General features: G+C 45.5%; 1 protein-coding gene across 4 annotated transcripts in view; it reads left to right on the forward strand.

Annotated features, from left to right (window-relative positions):
* Positions 1-16,704, forward strand: part of LOC139265419 (P2Y purinoceptor 1-like) — a 169,983-nt gene that overhangs the window by 2,243 nt on the left and 151,036 nt on the right. For 2 of the 4 annotated variants that reach the window (XM_070882418.1, XM_070882419.1), the window contains exon 2: positions 9,039-10,265. The exons of 1 other annotated variant lie outside the window; for it this stretch is intronic. In XM_070882418.1, coding sequence (XP_070738519.1) covers positions 9,084-10,094 — 1,011 coding nt within the window. In that variant the 5' untranslated portion in view covers positions 9,039-9,083 and the 3' untranslated portion in view covers positions 10,095-10,265. Of the gene's footprint in view, positions 1-9,038; positions 10,266-16,704 lie in introns of those variants that run through there. One more of the 4 variants, XR_011593555.1, reaches the window with a different exon arrangement.

A 16,704-nucleotide genomic window follows, 5' to 3' on the forward strand; every position in this document is an offset into this window, starting at 1 on the left:
ATATTCAATGACCCAGCCTTCACAGATTTACAATCCTCAGAGAAGAAATTCCTCCTCATCTTAGTTTTAAATGCACGGCCCCTTATTCTGACGCTATGTCTCCTAGTTTTAGTTTCCCCTATGAGTGGAAATATCTTTGTTAAGCCCCCTCATTATCTTATACGATCACCTTTCATTCTTCTGAACTCCATTAGTATAGGCCCAACCTACTCAACCTATCTTCATAAATCAACCACCTCCTCTCTGGAATCAACCTAGTGAACCTTCTCTGAACAGCCTCCAATGTAAGCATATCCCTCCTTAAATATGGAGACCAAAACTGTATTCAGTACTCTAAATGTGGCCTCACCTAAACCCTCTACGTTGTAGCAGGACTTCTCTGCTTTTATACTCTATCCTGCTTGCAATAAAGGCCAACATTCCATTTGCCTTCCTGATTACTTGCTGTACCTGCATACTAACTTTTTGTCACACAAGGACCCCCAGGTCTCCCTGTACTGCAGCACTTTGTAATTTTTCTCCATTTAAATTGTAATTTGCTTTTCTATTTTTTTTTTCTGCCAAAGTAGATAGCCTCACATTTTCCCACATTATACTCCATTTGCCAGATGTTTGCCCACTCACTTAGACTGTTTATATCCCTTTGCAGATTTTTTGTGTCCACCTCACAATTTGCTTTCCCACCCATCTTTGTATCATCAGCAAACTTGGCTACAATTCACTCGGTCCCTTCATCCAAGTCGTTAATATAGATTGTAAATAGTTGAGGACCCAGCACCGATCCCTGCGGCACCCCACTAGTCACTGTTTGCCAAATGGAAAATGACCCATTTATCCCAACTCTGTTTTCTGTTAGTTAGCCAATTCTCTATCCATTCTAATATATTACCTCCAACCCCGTGAGCTTGTATCTTGTGCAGTAACTTTTATGTGGCACCTTATCGAATGCCTTCTGGAAATCCAAATACAACACATGCACTGGTTCCCCCTTATCCGTCCTACTTGTTACATCCTCAAAGAACTCCAGCAAATTTGACAAACATGATTTCTCTTTCATAAAACCATGCTGACTCTGCGTGATTGCATTATGCTTTTCCAAATGTCCCGCTACTGCTTTCTTAATAATGGACTCCAGTATTTTCCCAACGACAGATAGTAGGCTAACTGGTCTATAGTTTCCTGCTTTTTATCTGCCTCCTTTTTTTAAATAGAGGTGTTACATTTGCAGTTTTCCAATCCACTGGTCCCTCCCCAGAATCTAGAGAATTTTGATAAATTACAACCAATGCTCCAGTAACACTAGCAACCACTCGGCCGGTGAACAGAATATACTACAAAATGATTTGTCTGATTTTTGGCACACATAACCTTGCTCCTTGGACCAATCTATATTGTGTGTCAATGGTTTCTTAGACCCTACAATGCTTTATTTCAAATGTGCCCGCTATCACTGTTGCCTTTCAGAGGTGAAATGCCAATGTGTGAGTGGTGAGATTACTTGAGGAACACTACCTCATCTTTCGATGAGGCAAGTTACAACCTTCCGACCTCAACACTGAGTTCAACAATTTTAGCTCATAACCTCAGTGTTATGTCTGTATTGCACTTATGAATGACTCCACGAGGCAATGTGTTGTTCTCAAACTGTAGTGACCTTGGTCCTTTATTTTTAACTCCAGCGTGAGGCTCAAGCATGGTGGGCCGCCTTTTATACTGGGCCCTGCACATCGATGCAGGTGACCCTCGTAGTGCCCTCTGGTGGACAGCCGCTGCCACAGGGACAGGAAACCTGGTCTCCACCAGTTGCACCCTCTAGTGGTGCCAGCATAGTATCTACACTGTATATACTATGCTGGAGCAGGTGCAGGACATTCTGAAAAGGGAGGGTGAACAGCCAGTTGTCATGGTGCACATAAGTACCAACGATATAGGTAAAAAGCAGGATGAAGTCCTACGAGATGAATTTAAGGAGCTAGGAGCTAAATTTAAAAAGTAGGACTTCAAAAGTAGTAATCTCAGGATTGCTACCAGTGCCACATGCTAGTCAGAGTAGGAATCGCAGGATAGCTCAGATGAATATGTGGCTTGAGGAGTGGTGCAAAAGGGAGGGATTCAAATTCCTGGGACATTGGAACCGGTTCTTGGGGGAGGTGGGACCAGTACAAACCGGACGGTCTGCACCTGGGCAAGACCGGAACCAATGTCCTCGGGGGAGTGTTTGCTAGTGCTGTTGGGGAGGAGTTAAACTAACATGGCAGGGGGATGGGAACCTATGCAGGGAAATTAAATGGAGGCAGAAGCAAAAGATAGAAAGGAGAATACTAAAATGGAGGGCAGAGAACCCAAGGCAAAAAACAAAAAGGGCCACATTACACATTACAGCAAAATTCTAAAGGGGCAAACTGTGTTTAAAAAGACAAGCCTGAAGTCTCTGTGCCTCAATGCGAGGAGTATTTGGAATAAGGTGGACGAATTAACTGTGTAGACAGCAGTTAACGGATATGATGTAATTGACATCACGGAGACATGGCTCCAGGGTGACCAAGGCTGGGAACTCAACATCCAGCAATGCCACCCCGCCTCCTTTTCCTCTCTGCCTATCCTTTCTAAATGTTGAATACCCCTGGATGTTGAGTTTCCAGCCTTGGTCACCCTGGAGCCATGTCTCTGTGATGCCAATTACATCATATCCGTTAACTGCTGTCTGCGCAGTTAATTCGTCCACCTTATTCCGAATACTCCTCTCATTGAGGCACAGAGACTTCAGGATTGTCTTTTTAACACACTTTGCCCCTTTAGAATTTTGCTGTAATGTGGCCCTTTTTGTTTTTTGCCTTGGGTTTCTCTGCCCTCAAACAAGAAATAAGGGATGTGTGCAATAAAGGTACAGCAGTTACCATGGGCGACTTTAATCTACATATTGATTGGGCTAACAAAACTAGTAGTAATGTGGTGGAGAAGGATTTCCTTGAGTGTATTAGGGATAGTTTTTCTCGAACAATATGTCAAGGAACCAACTAGAGAGCTGGCCATCCTAGACTAATGAGTAATGAGAAGGGGCTAATTAGCAATCTTGTTGTGTGAGGCCCCTTGGGGAAGAGTGACCATAATATGGTAGAATTCTTTATTAAGATGGAGAGTGACACAGTTAATTCGGAAACTAGGATCCTGAACTTGAGGAAAGGTATCTTCGACGGTATGAGGCGTGAATTGGCTAGAATAGACTGGCAAAGGATACTTAAAGGGTTGACGGTGGATAAGCAATGGCAAACGTTTAAAGATCACATGGATGAACTTCAGCAATTGTAGATCCCTGTCTGGAGCAAAAATAAAATGGGGAAGGTGGCTCAACCGTGGCTAACAAGGGAAATTAAGGATAGTGTTAAATCCAAGGAAGAGACATATAAATTGGCTAGAAAACGTAACAAACTTGAGGACTGGGGAAATTTAGAATTCAACAGAGGAGGACTAGGGGTTTAATTAAGAGGGGGAAAATAGAGTATGAGAGTAAGCTTGCAGGGAACATAAAAACTGACTGCAAAAGCTTCTATAAATATATGAAGAGAAAAAGATTAGTGAAGACAAATGTAGATCCCTTGCAGTCGGATTCAGGTGAATTTATAATGGGGAACAAAGAGATGGCATACCAATTGAACAAATATTTCGGTTTTGTCTTCACAAAGGAAGACACGAATAACCTTCCGAATGTATTGGGACAGTGGGTCTAGTCAGAAGGAGGAACTAAGGATATCCTTATTAGGTGGGAAATTGTGTTAGGGAAATTGATGGGATTGAAGGCGGATAGTCTGCATCCCAGAGTACTTAAGGAAGTGGCCCTAGAAATAGTGGATGCATTGGTGATCATTTTCCAACAGTCTATCGACTCTGGATCGGTACCTGTGGACTGGAGGGTAGCTAATGTAACACCATTTTTTTTTAAAAAAGGAGGGAGAGAGAAAACTGGTGATTGTCGACCAGTTAGCCTGACATCAGTAGTGTGGAAAATGTTGGAATCAATCATTAAGGATGAAATAGCAGTGCATTTGGAAAGCAGTGACCGGATCGGTCCAAGTCAGCATGGATTTATGAAAGGGAAATCATGCTTGACGAATCTTCTGGAATTTTTTGAGGATGTAACTAGCAGAGTGGACAAGGGAGAACCAGTGGATGTGGTGTATTTGGACTTTCAAAAGGCTTTTGACAAGGTCCGCACAAGAGATTGGTGTGCAAAGTCAAAGCGCATGGTATTGGGGGTAATGTATTGGCATGGATAGAGAACTGGTTGGAAGACTGGAAGCAGAGTGTCTGGATAAACGGGTCCTTTTTAGAATAGCAGGCAGTGACTAGTGAAGTGCCGCAGGGCTCAGTGCTGGAACTCCAGCTCTTTACAATATACATTAACGATTTGGATTAAGGAATTGAGTGTAATATCTCCAAGTTTGCAGATGACACTAAACTGGGTGGTGGTCTGAGCTGTGAGCGGGATGCTAAGAGGCTGCAGGGTGACTTGGACAGGTTAGGTGAGTGGGAAAATGCATGGCAGATGCAGTATAATGTGGATAAATGTGAGGTTATGCATTTTGGGGGCAAAAACACGAAGGCAGAATATTATCTGCATGGCGGCAGATTAGGAAAAGGGGAGGTGCAACGAGATGTGGGTATCATCGTTCATCAGTCATTGAAGGTTGGCATGCAGGTACAACAGGCGGTGAAGAAGGCAAATGGTATGTTGGCCTTCATAGCTAGGGGATTTGAGTATAAGAGCATGGAGGTCTTACTGCAGTAGTACAGGGCCTTAGTGAGGCCTAACCTGGAATATTTTGTTTAGTTTTGGTCTCCTAATTTGAGGAAGGATGTTCTTGCTATTGAGGGAGTGCAGCAAAGGTTCATCAGACTAATTCCAGGAATGGCTGGACTGTCATGAGGAGAGACTGGATCAACTCGGCCTTTATTCACTGGAGTTTAGAAGGATGAGAGGGGATCTCATAGAAACGTATAAGATTCTGACGGGACTGGACAGGTTAGATGCGGGAAGAATGTTCCCGATGTTGGGGAAATCCAGAACCAGGGGACAAAGTCTTAGGATAAGGGGTAGGCCATTTAGGACTGAGATGAGGAGAAACTTCTTCACTCAGAGTTGTTAATCTGTGGAATTCCCTGCCGCAGAGAGTTGTTGATGCCAGTTCATTAGATATATTCAAGAGGGAGTTAGATATGGCCCTTACTGCTAAGGGGATCAAGGGGTATGGAGAGAAAGCAGGAAAGGGGTACTGAGGGAATGATCAGCCATGATATTGAATGGCGGTGCAGTTTCGAAGGGCTGAATGGCCTACTCCTGCACCTATTTTCAATATTTTTATGTAAGCCTTATTGATAGTACATGTAACAAATCTCCATCTTATGTAACAAATCTCCATCTTATGCAATTATACAGTGACTACACAGAGTATAACTATAGTCTGCATATATAACACTCAGCTTCCATTTTTTTTGGACAGCAGATGCTGGTAATCGTTCTGCTGTAGCCATTTAACACTCCTCATGATCCATCTTTTTTTTCCTTACTTGTTAAAGTACCATTCCTTTTTGCCTTTCACCATCATCCCTTTTGCCATTTAATCACTCATGCCCTCCACCCTATCATGACCTTTCCTTTTCTGTTATTTCCACTGTCCCCACTCTTTTTCCTTGGCTTAAAGACTGTCAATTCTCTAACTCCTGCCAGTTCTGAAGAGAGGTCATCGACCTAAAACGTTAACTCTGTTTCTCTGTCATCTGTGGCTCAGTGGGTAGCACTCTCGCCTTTGAGTCAGAAGGTTGTGGGTTCAGGTGCCACTCGAGCACACAAAATTCTAAGCTGACAGTCCATTCCAGTGCACGGTCGGAGGTACCGTCTTTCGGATGAGAGGTTAAACTGTCTGCTCGCTCAGGAGGACATTAAAGTTCCCATGGCATCATTTTGAAGAAGAGCAGGGGAGTTATCCCTGGTGTCCTGGCCAATATTTATCCCTCAATCAACATCACAAAAATAGATTATCTGGTCATTATCACATTGATTGTGGGAGCTTGCTGTGTGCAAATTGGCTGCCGGGTTTCCCACAGTACAACAGTGACTACACTCCAAAAGTACTTCATTGGCTGTAAAGCGCTTTGAGATGTCCGGTGGTCATGAAAGGTGCTGTATAAATGCAAGTCTTTCTTTCTCTATCACAAATAGCAATATGAAATGCACTAAAAAACAGATTATCTGGTCATTAACATATTCCTGTTTGTTGGAGCTTGCTGTGCACAAATTTGCTGCTGCATTTCCTATATTACAACAGTGACTACACTTCAAAAGTATTTAATTGGCTGAAAGCACTCTGGAACATCCTGAGGATGTGAAAGGCGGTATATAAATGCAAGCTCCACAAATAGCAATGTGATAATGAGCAGATAATCTGTTTTAGTGATGCTGGTTAAGGGATCAATATTAGCCTAAACTACAGAACCAGTGGGAACCTATTCAACCTTTGCTGTCTCCAGGCCAGGTCCAAAACCACCCCAACCTCTGTCATCGAGCTACAGTACGCGGACGACGCCTGCGTCTGCGCACATACAGAGGCTGCACTCCAAGACAAAGTCGACATATTTACGGAGGTGTACAAAAGAATGGGCCTTGCGCTATACATCCGTGAGACAAAGGTCCTTACCAGCCTGTCCCCGCTGCACAGCACTACCCCGCAGTCATCAAGATCCACGGCACGGCCCTGGACAACATGGACTATTTCCTATACATCTGGAGCCACTTATCAACAAGAGTATACATTGATGACAAGATTCAACACCACCTCCAGTGCAACCTTCGGCCACCCGAGGAAAAGAGTGTTTGACGACCAGGCCCTCAAAACTGTCACCAAGCTCATGGTCTGCAGGGCTGTAGTAATATCCACCCTCCTGTATGGCTCAGACATGGACCATGTACAGTAGACAACTCAAATCACTGGAGAAATACCACGAACGATGCCTCCGCAAGATCCTACAAATCCCCTGGGAGGACAGACACATCAACATTAGCATCCTTGACCAGGCCAACGTCCCCAGCATTGAAGCACTGACCACACACGATCAGCTCCGCTGGGCAGACCACATCGTTCGCATGCCAGACACGAGACTCCCAAAGCAAACGCTCTACTCGGAACTCCTTCACGGCAAACAAGCCAAAGGTGGGCAGAGGAAATGTTACAAGGACACCCTCAAAGCCTCCCTGATAAAGTGCAACATCCCCACCGACACCTGGGAGTCCCTGGCCAAAGACCGCCCTGGTGGAGGAAGTGCATCCGGGAGGGCGCTGAGCTCCTCGAGTCTCATCGCCGAGAGCATACAGAAATCAAGTATAGGCAGCGGAAAGAGCATGCGGTCAACCTGTCCCACCCACCCCTTCCCTCAACGACTATCTGTCCCACCTGTGACAGGGACTGTGGTTCTTGTATTGTACTGTTCAGCCATCTAAGGACTCATTTTTAAGAGTGGAAGCAAGTCTTCCTCGATTCCGAGGGATTGCCAATGATGATGATAATGAAATATTAGCCCATGACACCGGGGATAACTCCCCTGCCTTTCATCAAACAGTGCCACGGGATCTTTTACGTCCACCTGACATCTCATTTGAAAGACTGCACCTCTGACAGTGCAGCACTCCCTCAGCACTGCAGTGGATCTTAAGCCTAGATTTATGTGCTTCAAGTCTCTGGAGTGGGACTTGAACCCACAACCTTCTGACTCAGATTCGAGCGTGCATCCCACCGAGATATGGTGACACCTCCTATGGGCACTGGGTTGAGGTCTATCTGTGAATTGTACAGCAGCATGACTCAGCCTCTTGAGCGGAAAAGGAGTGAAGGGGGTGGGCAGGAGGGAGGTGCAGAGGAATATTAATCGCAATTCAAAACCTGCCTTTGAGTAAACATTAGTATAAATTCATCTCTCTGCTTTTATGGGAGCTTCAATTCAAGAAACATATTTTTCAATAGCAGCAACTTTTATATACATAGCACCATTAATGGAATAAAATGTCTCAAGGCGCTTCACAGGAGTGATTTATAAAAAATAAAATTTGACAACTAGCCACTTACGGAGATATTAGGATAGATGACCAAAAACTTGGTGAAAGAGAGGTTTTAATATGCGTCTTGAAGGAGGAAAGAGGTGGAAAGTTTTAGGGAGGGAGTTCCAGCTATTGGGGCCCAGGCAGCTGAAGGAACTAATAGTGGAGTGATACTAGGACTACTTTCGTATGCTGGGAAAGGTTAATTATGGGATGTCTGGTTTGGCTCTCCATTCGATGGCTCCCTGAGACGCTTAGTGGAGAAATGAGCTGCCTCCTGCAACAGATCTCAGTTGGCAGGTCAATGTGACGGGATCCATGGTCTGTGACTCACGGACCCAGTCGCACTTCGGGTCATCCCTCATCTTCCACTGGTGGGGCAGGTGGTTGCATCGTCCGTGCCCCTTGCGGATTGGGTTAAGAGCTGTCCACTGTCTTCGAGGCAGGTCGAAGGCAGGGATCTCTGCTGTTGGTGTCAGTGATTTTTTCTTTACGTTGCATGCATCCAACGCTTCTGTCCATCTGATAGTGGGTTGATTCCAGCTGTATGAAAATTGGCTGCTGCTTCCCAGAGTGGCCGGCACAATTTTTAAGTCTTCATGATTGGGAAGTTCGATGTTACTCATAATTTTTTATAGCTCACAGAGCACGCTCGCATTGCAGCGAATGGCCGACTGTGCAATGTGGGACAGCACCGGGAGCCACTCAGTTGGAGTGGACTTGTGCGTCCCTTAGCGACGAAAATCAGGGATGCACAAGAGTCCAGAATTAGAGGAACGCAGATAGCCAGGAGGGTTCTAGGGCTGGAGGAGGTTGCAGAGACAGGAAGGGGGCGAGGTCATGGAGGGATTTGAAAACAAGGCTGAGAATTTACATTCGAGTTGTTGAGTCAATGTAACAGAAGAAACGCAAAATATGCCAAATTTAAAACCTTGCGTGTTTGCTCTTTCAGATGTTCTCATTCTTGGACGGACATGTGCCAACCTGTTGACTGTGAATGAAAGGCTTTGAATTGGATACAATGGCGGAGAATTCTTCAAATGCCTGCTCTGTCAATAAGCAATTTGAGTCTTGCTATCTGCCTGTCATGTACATTATAGTCTTTGTCACAGGATTCATTGGAAACAGTGTTGCCCTCTGGATGTTCATCTTCCACATGAGGCCTTGGAGTAGCATCACCATTTATATGTTCAACCTTGTCCTGGCTGACCTCTTCTACGTCTTCTCTCTGCCGGTTTTAATATTTTATTATTTCACCAAAAGTGACTGGATCTTTGGGAAGATCATGTGCATACTAGTAAGGTTTATTTTCCACGTCAACTTATATGGCAGCATCTTGTTCCTGACCTGTATCAGTGTCCACAGGTACACGGGGGTAGTCCACCCCATGAAGTCACTGGGCAGGTTGAAGAAAAAATCTGCCACCATTGTGTGCGTGTGCGTGTGGGTTATCGTCATGGCTGGCATCGCCCCGATTCTGTACTTCTCCCGAACAGAACTGAAGAGAAATAAAACAATTACATGCTACGATACCACGTCGAAGGAGCTCTTGCACACCTACTTCATCTACAGCATGCTCACAACGTTCTTTGGTTTCTGTATCCCCTTCGCCACCATCCTGGTCTGCTACGGGTTCATAGTGAAGGCGCTAATATCCAACAACATGCGGACTCCGCTCCGGGGCAAGTCCGTGCGCCTGGTCATCATCGTGCTGACGGTCTTTGCCGTCTCCTACCTCCCCTTCCATGTGATGAAGAACCTCAATCTCCAGTCTAGACTTTATTACCAAGGGCAAGACACGTGTGAGTGGAACAGGAGGGTCTATGCCACGTACCAAGTGACCAGGGGTCTCTCCAGCCTCAATAGCTGTGTCGACCCGATCCTGTACTTTCTAGGGGGGGACACGTTCAGGAGGAGGCTCACCAACACAGCCTCGAGACTGGCCAATCGCAATCTATGGTTCAGGAAAGTAGACAATTCACTTCAGGACAGAATGGAAGAGTCCTAGAATGCTGACCATTCTCCCTGAACCTACAACTTGCATTTATATAGCATCTTTACCATAGTAAAAATGTCCCGAGGCATTTCACAGGTGTGTTATCAGACAAACTTTTGACACCGAGTCACAGAAGGAGATGTTAGGACAGGTGACCAAAAGCTTGGTCAAAGAGGTACGTTTTAAAGAGCAGCTTAAAGGAGGAGAGAGAAATGGGAGAGGTTTGGGGAGGGAGTTCCAGAGCTTAGGGCCCAGGCAGCTGAAGGCACGGCCATCAATGGTGTCAAGGAAATTGAGGAATACACAAGCGGTGAGAATTGGTGGAGCGCAGAGATCTTGGAGGATTGTAGGGCTAGAGATAACAAGGGTAAGGCTATCGAGGGATTTGAACTAAAAACAGAAAATGCTGGAAATCTCAGCAGGCCAGGCAGCATCTGTGGAGAGAGAAACCGAGTTAACGTTTCCGGTCGATGACCCCTTCGTCAGAACTGGTAATAGTTCGAAATGTAACAATTTATTAAGGAAGTGCTGGGGCCCTGAAAAGGGGTGGCGGGGAGGGGGTGTTTTGGGGGTGGGAGGAAAAAACAAAAGGGAAGGTCTGTGATAGGGTGGAAAGCAGAAGAGATTTGAGAGACAAAGGGGATGATGGGCCGAATTGAGATGGTAATGGCACAGGTTAGGAAACAAAAGGTGAGTTAAGATAGGGTATGAATGGCAGAATAAATGCCAGCTGCCATGGGAAACAAGGGGTTTGAACCCAAGGTTGAGAACTTTAAAATCGAGGCATTATCAGACTGGGAGCCAATGTAAGTCAGCGAGCACAGGGGTGATGGGTGAATGGGAGTTGGTGCGATTTAGGATATGGGCAGCAGAGTTTTGGATGAGCTCCAGTTTAGAGGGTGGTCATGTTTGGTGAATTTTAGGTTAAGCATGTTTTTTGGCTGGAGTGGTGCAGTAAGGATTATGTTTGAGAGTTTCAAATGAAAGCATTAATACATTATAGGAAAAGATATAGGGCCCAAGTTTCCACATGATTTGCGCCTGATTTTTAGGAGCAACTGGTGGAGAATGGACTATCTTAGAAATCGCAATTCTCCACATTTTTTTTTCTGCAGTTCTAGTCAGGTAGAACAGTTCTACTTTGGAACAGAATTTTTTCTTCAAAAGGGGGCGTGTCCGGCCACTGACGCCTGATTTCAAAGTTTCCACAATGAAAACGTACTCCAAACTAAGTTAGAATGGAGCAAGTGAAGATTTTTGTAGAACTGAAAAAACCTGTTCTACACATTAAAAAAATCAGGCACAGGTTACAAATTAGGCGTCCAGAACGAGGTGGGGGGGGGAAGGGAAGTCATTAAATTCTATAATAAATCCTTATTTATACTTCTACAAATATTATACAAATAAATCTAACCTGAATAAACATTTATAAGCAAAGAAAAGATTAAATAAACCATCTTCCTACCTGTGTGAAAGTGCTTCAGGCATGGAGAATTCTGCAGTCAGCCTGAGGCGCCCGTTCTTCCCGCGGGGGGGGGGAGAGGAGACGACCGTTCTTCCCGCGCGGGGGGGAGGAGGCGCCCGTTCTTTCCCGCGGGGGGGGGGCGCCCGTTCTTCCCGCCGAGGGAGGGGGGGAGGGGAGAGGGGGGGGGGAGGGAGAGGATGGGGGAAGGGAGAGGAGGGGAGGGAGGGGGAGGAGGGAGGGGAGGGAGAGGAGGGAGGGGGAGGGAGGGGAGGGGGGGGAAGGGAGAGGAGGGGGGGAGGGAGAGGAGGAGGGGAGGGAGGGGGAGGAGGGAGGGGGAGGGAGGGGAGGAGGAGGGGGGGAGGGGAAGGAGACAGTGAGAAGGCTGCAAGTGCTGATGTGCTGATGGCAATGTGCTTTTATTTAAAAAATGTTCAAAAATTAAACAGCTACAAAGAAGTACAAAAATGGCCAAGTGCCAATGTTTTTTTCACACTGAGCATGCGCGAACGCTCCAGCGCACGCACAGCGTTGCCGGCAGGAAAAAAACTAATTTAAATAGTACCCGCCCCCTCCCACTTACAAAATCGGCGCGAGTGTAGGCTCCGCCCCCCTGGGCGCCGCGCCAGGCAGACAAGGAGCTGCATAACATTCACCGCTTCACAAAGGAGTAAAGCATAGAACTCAACGCACAGGAATAACTGATTTAAATTTAATTTTACTTATTTCCTCAGTGCTGAGTGCTCCTTAGAACTTCTACACAGAGCTTCTGCTGCTGGTCACTGCTCTCTGCTCCACTACATAGAGTTGCATAGAATTTACAGCACAGAAACCGGTTAACAAAAACTGCTCTGTGCCAGTCTTTATGCTCTACACGCAAGCCTCCTCCCACCCTACTTCATCTAACCCTGTTCAATGGCACTATTTTGAAGAAGAGCAGGGGGAGTTCTCATCGGTGTCTTGACCAATATTTATCCTTCAACCAACATCACTGAAACTGATTGTCTGGTCATTATCACGTTGCTGTTTGTGGAAGCTTGCTGTGTGCAAATTGGCTGCTGCATTTCCTGCATTAATTACAACAGTGACTACACTTCAAAAAGTACTTGATTGGCTGTAAAGTGCTTTGGGTTGCCCTGAGGTTGTGAAAGGCACTTATATAAATTCAAGTCTTTTTTTAGTAGACTTGTATCGAGGTTTTCTTCTGGAGAAAGCTGTGGTAACCTAGGTTACAAGTGATTTAATTCCTTCCTGAAGTTCGAAATGGAAAATGGGAGACTGAGGGACAGTCCATTTATGAGAAGATACTTGTCGTCCAAGATTTGAGGCAGGAGTGATATTTTGGGATTGGGCTGTTTTTAAAAAAAAAAAATTCATTCTCGGGAAGTGGACGTTGCTGACAATGCGGGCAGTTATTGCCCATCAAATAAGGTTACGGGGTTCAGAAGAGGCGAGGGGCAGCACGGGCCAGCCCACACTGATATGTGTGCGCTCTCGGTCCGTGCAGCAGAGCAGGTCTCCAGTTGTCCTGGTTAACCCTTCCCACTGGATAAAAGCCTAGCTCTGTCAAGCCCGTGTGGTGGCTGATGTGCAGCGGCCACCATACATTAAAAAAATCCACACACCGGCATCTTCCACCCCTCCACTGGAGTTCAGGACTGGAACATCGGGTCCTTCATTGAAACATCTGTGAACTCATGTGGAAGCAGGTCATCCTTGTTCGAGGGACCGCCTATGAGATGATATTATTGCCCATCCCGAATTGCACTTGAGAAGGTGGTGGTGAGCTGCCTTCTTGACAACTGAGTGGCGTACTAAGCTATTTCAGAGGGGCAGTTAAGAGTGAACCACGTTGCCGTGGGTCGAGAGTCACATATCAGCCAGACCGTGTAAGGGCGGCAGATTTCTTTTCCGAAAGGACATTAGTGAACCAGATGGTCACCATTATTGATACTAGCTTTTTTTTTCCATTCCAGATTTATTTAATGAACTGACTTTAAATTCCCCTAGCTGCCATGGTGGGATTTGAACTCTCCGGATTACTAGTCCAATAACATAATCACGATGCCACCGTTCCCGTCAAGAAACAGGAAGGAGCAAAGCTTCAGTGGAAAAGAATAGGGGTATGAATTGGTCTTGGGCGACAGAGAATCAGCAGGCAGTGATGCATTCCGCCCGATTTGATTTTGTTTCTACTGATTTCAAAGGAAATGAGCAGCGAGCAAAGTTTAAACGGGCTGCCATTTCACTTTCTCTCATAAGTTTGAGGGGGCTTGACAAGGTGGATGCAGAGGAGGAGGAATTTATTTTCTCAGAGGGTTGTAAATCTGTGGAATTCGCTGCCTCAGAGAGCTGTGGAAGCCAGGACATTGAATAAATTTAAGACAGAGATAGACAGTTTCTTGAGCGATAAGGGGTTATGGGGAGCAGGCGGGGAAGTGGAGCTGAGTCCATGATCAGATCAGCCATGATCGTATTGAATGGCAGAACAGGCTCAGAGCCATATGGCCTACTCCTGTTCCTATTTTTATTATGTTCTTGTGTTCTTTATGTTTTGGCCCACCGTCCAAGAATGTTTGTGTCACCATACACAAACCTGCTTGAAGTGAGTCGCACTCATTGATACTTTATATTTTCAATCAGCCCACGGCTGCCAGAAGGGAAATTCTGAGCTGGTAGACATGGTGACCTATTCCCCAACATCAGCAATCATTGCTCCCCTAAAGCAGAGCAGCAACAGGTTGGGGAGAGAAAGGAATACGGTGCACGCCGTTAACTGCTGGACTTCAACTCAACTGAGCTTGAATACTAGCTGGCATCAGTAGAAAAAGTGACCATGAAGCTATTGGATTATTGTAAAAACAGACCTGGTTCATCACTGCTCTTTAGGGAAGGAAACTTCCTGCCCTTACCCGATCTGGGCTGATATGTGCCTCCACTCCCATACCAATGTGGTTGACTTTTAAATGCCTTATGAATGCCTATCAAACTGCTAGGTGGCCCACCACCACCTTCGTAGGGCAACGAAGGGGATGGGCAATAAATGGCAGGCTTGCCAGCGCAACCTACATCTCAAGAATGAATTTAAAAACAATAACACCAGTGGTTTGGGACATCGGATTTGAATGCCGCCCTTGGCAGAGGTCCCAGATTCTCATGTGTGAGATTTGAACCTACGTGCCGAGCGTACCTCATTCAAACAGATGCTCAACATGTCAGCTTTGTCCAATTCTAAAAGCTCAGTTCTTGGAAAAGTCACCTCCAGGATAAGTTCTGGTCCTGTATCAATAGACGGAGCATTTCACACCCACAGAGTGACTAGTTCAGGCTGGTTGAAAGAAACTCTCATTTCAAATTGGGTCTTTACTGATGGGAAATGACAAGTGGACACAATCCAGATGACTTCAGCTTCCTGTTTGAAGAATGAATCATGGAGGCCAGTGGGGAGGGAGGAGGAGGAAGTGCACAAAAGTCAAAGAAGAAAATGAACCTTCAACATCGTTTAAATGGCTAAAGTGTAGATGTAAAGTTTACAACAGTGACTACACTCCAAAAGTACTTCATTGGCTGTAAAGCGCTTTGAGACATCAGGTCGTCATGAAAGGTGCTATATAAATCCAAGTCTTTTTTTCTTTTTTGAATGGTAAATAATTTTGAAACGTTTTGAGAAGGCTAATAGTGAAAGGTTGTTCTCAACAGTTGGCAAATCAATGACATAAGAACATAAGAAATAGGGGCAGGAGTAGGCCATTTGACTCTTCGAGCCTGCTCTGCCATTCAATAAGATCATGGCCGATCTTCTACCTCAACTCCACTTCCCACATTATTTCCACTTCCCACATTATTTCCACATCCCTTAATTCCCTTCGTTTCCAAAAATGTATCGACCTCTGTCTTAAATATACCTAATGACTGCACATCCACAGCTCTCTGGGGTAGAGAATTCCAAAGATTCACAACCCATTGAGTGAAGAAATTTCTCCTCATCTCAGTCCTAAATGGGCGAACTCTTATTCTGAGACTGTGACACCGTGTTCTCGATTCCCCAGCCAGGGGAAATATTTTCTCCGCATTAACCCTTAAGACTGTTATATGTTTCAATGAGATCACCTCTCATTCTTTGACTAGGCTTATATTCACTGGATTTTAGAAGAATGAGAGGGGATCTCATAGAAACATATAAAATTCTGACAGGATTGCACAGGTTAGATGCAGGAAGAATGTTGCCAATGTTGGGGAAGTCCAGAACCAGGGGTCACAGTCTAAGGATAAGGGGTAAGCCATTTAGGACCGTGATGAGGAGAAACTTCTTCACTCTGAGAATTGTGAAAATGTGGAATTCTCTACCACAGAAAGTTGTGGAGGCCAGTTCGTTAGATATATTCAAAAGGGAGTTAGATGTGGCCCTTACGGCTAAAGGGATCAAGGGGTATGGAGAGAAAGCAGGAATGGGGTTCTGAAGTTGCATGATCAGCCATGATCATATTGAATGGTGGTGCAGGCTCGAAGGGCGGAATGGCCGCCTCCTGCACCTATTTTCTATGTTTCTATGTTTCTTCTAAGCTCTAGGGAATATAGGCCTGGTCTACTCAATCTCTCCTCATAGGGCAACCCTCTCATCCCGGGAACCTTCGTTGCACATCCTCTAAGGCAAGTATGTCTTTCCTTGGATAAGGAGACCAGAACTGTACACATTGCTCCAGGTATGGCCTCACCAATGGTCTACTCCTGTTCCAATTTCTTATGTTCTTCTGTTTCTTATGTAAAATGTCCCAAGGCACTTCACAATTATCAAACAAAATTTGACACCGAGCCACATAAGGAGATATTAGGGCATATGGCCTTAAAACCTATCTCTTTGCCCAAGGTTTTGGAGCGTCTTAAAGGTGTAGAGAGCTGTAGAGCTTTAGGGAGGAAATTTCAGAGGTTAGGGCCTAGGCAGCTGAAGACACAGCCGCCAATGTTGGCATGAGTGTAATTGGGAATGCTCAAGTGGCCAAAAGTGGAGGAGCGCAGAGTTGGTAGGGCTGGAGGAGGTTAGAGATTGGGAGGGGCGAGGCCATGGATTACTTTACAGTTAACTAGCGCAAAAAATGTGGAGCAAAGTCATCAAACAATGGGCACCAATTAGAAAGGTCCTGGGTAGGGGTTGATCTTTGA

This window comes from Pristiophorus japonicus, chromosome 6 (assembly GCF_044704955.1).
Source record: "Pristiophorus japonicus isolate sPriJap1 chromosome 6, sPriJap1.hap1, whole genome shotgun sequence".
Classification (NCBI taxonomy): Eukaryota; Metazoa; Chordata; class Chondrichthyes; family Pristiophoridae; genus Pristiophorus; species Pristiophorus japonicus.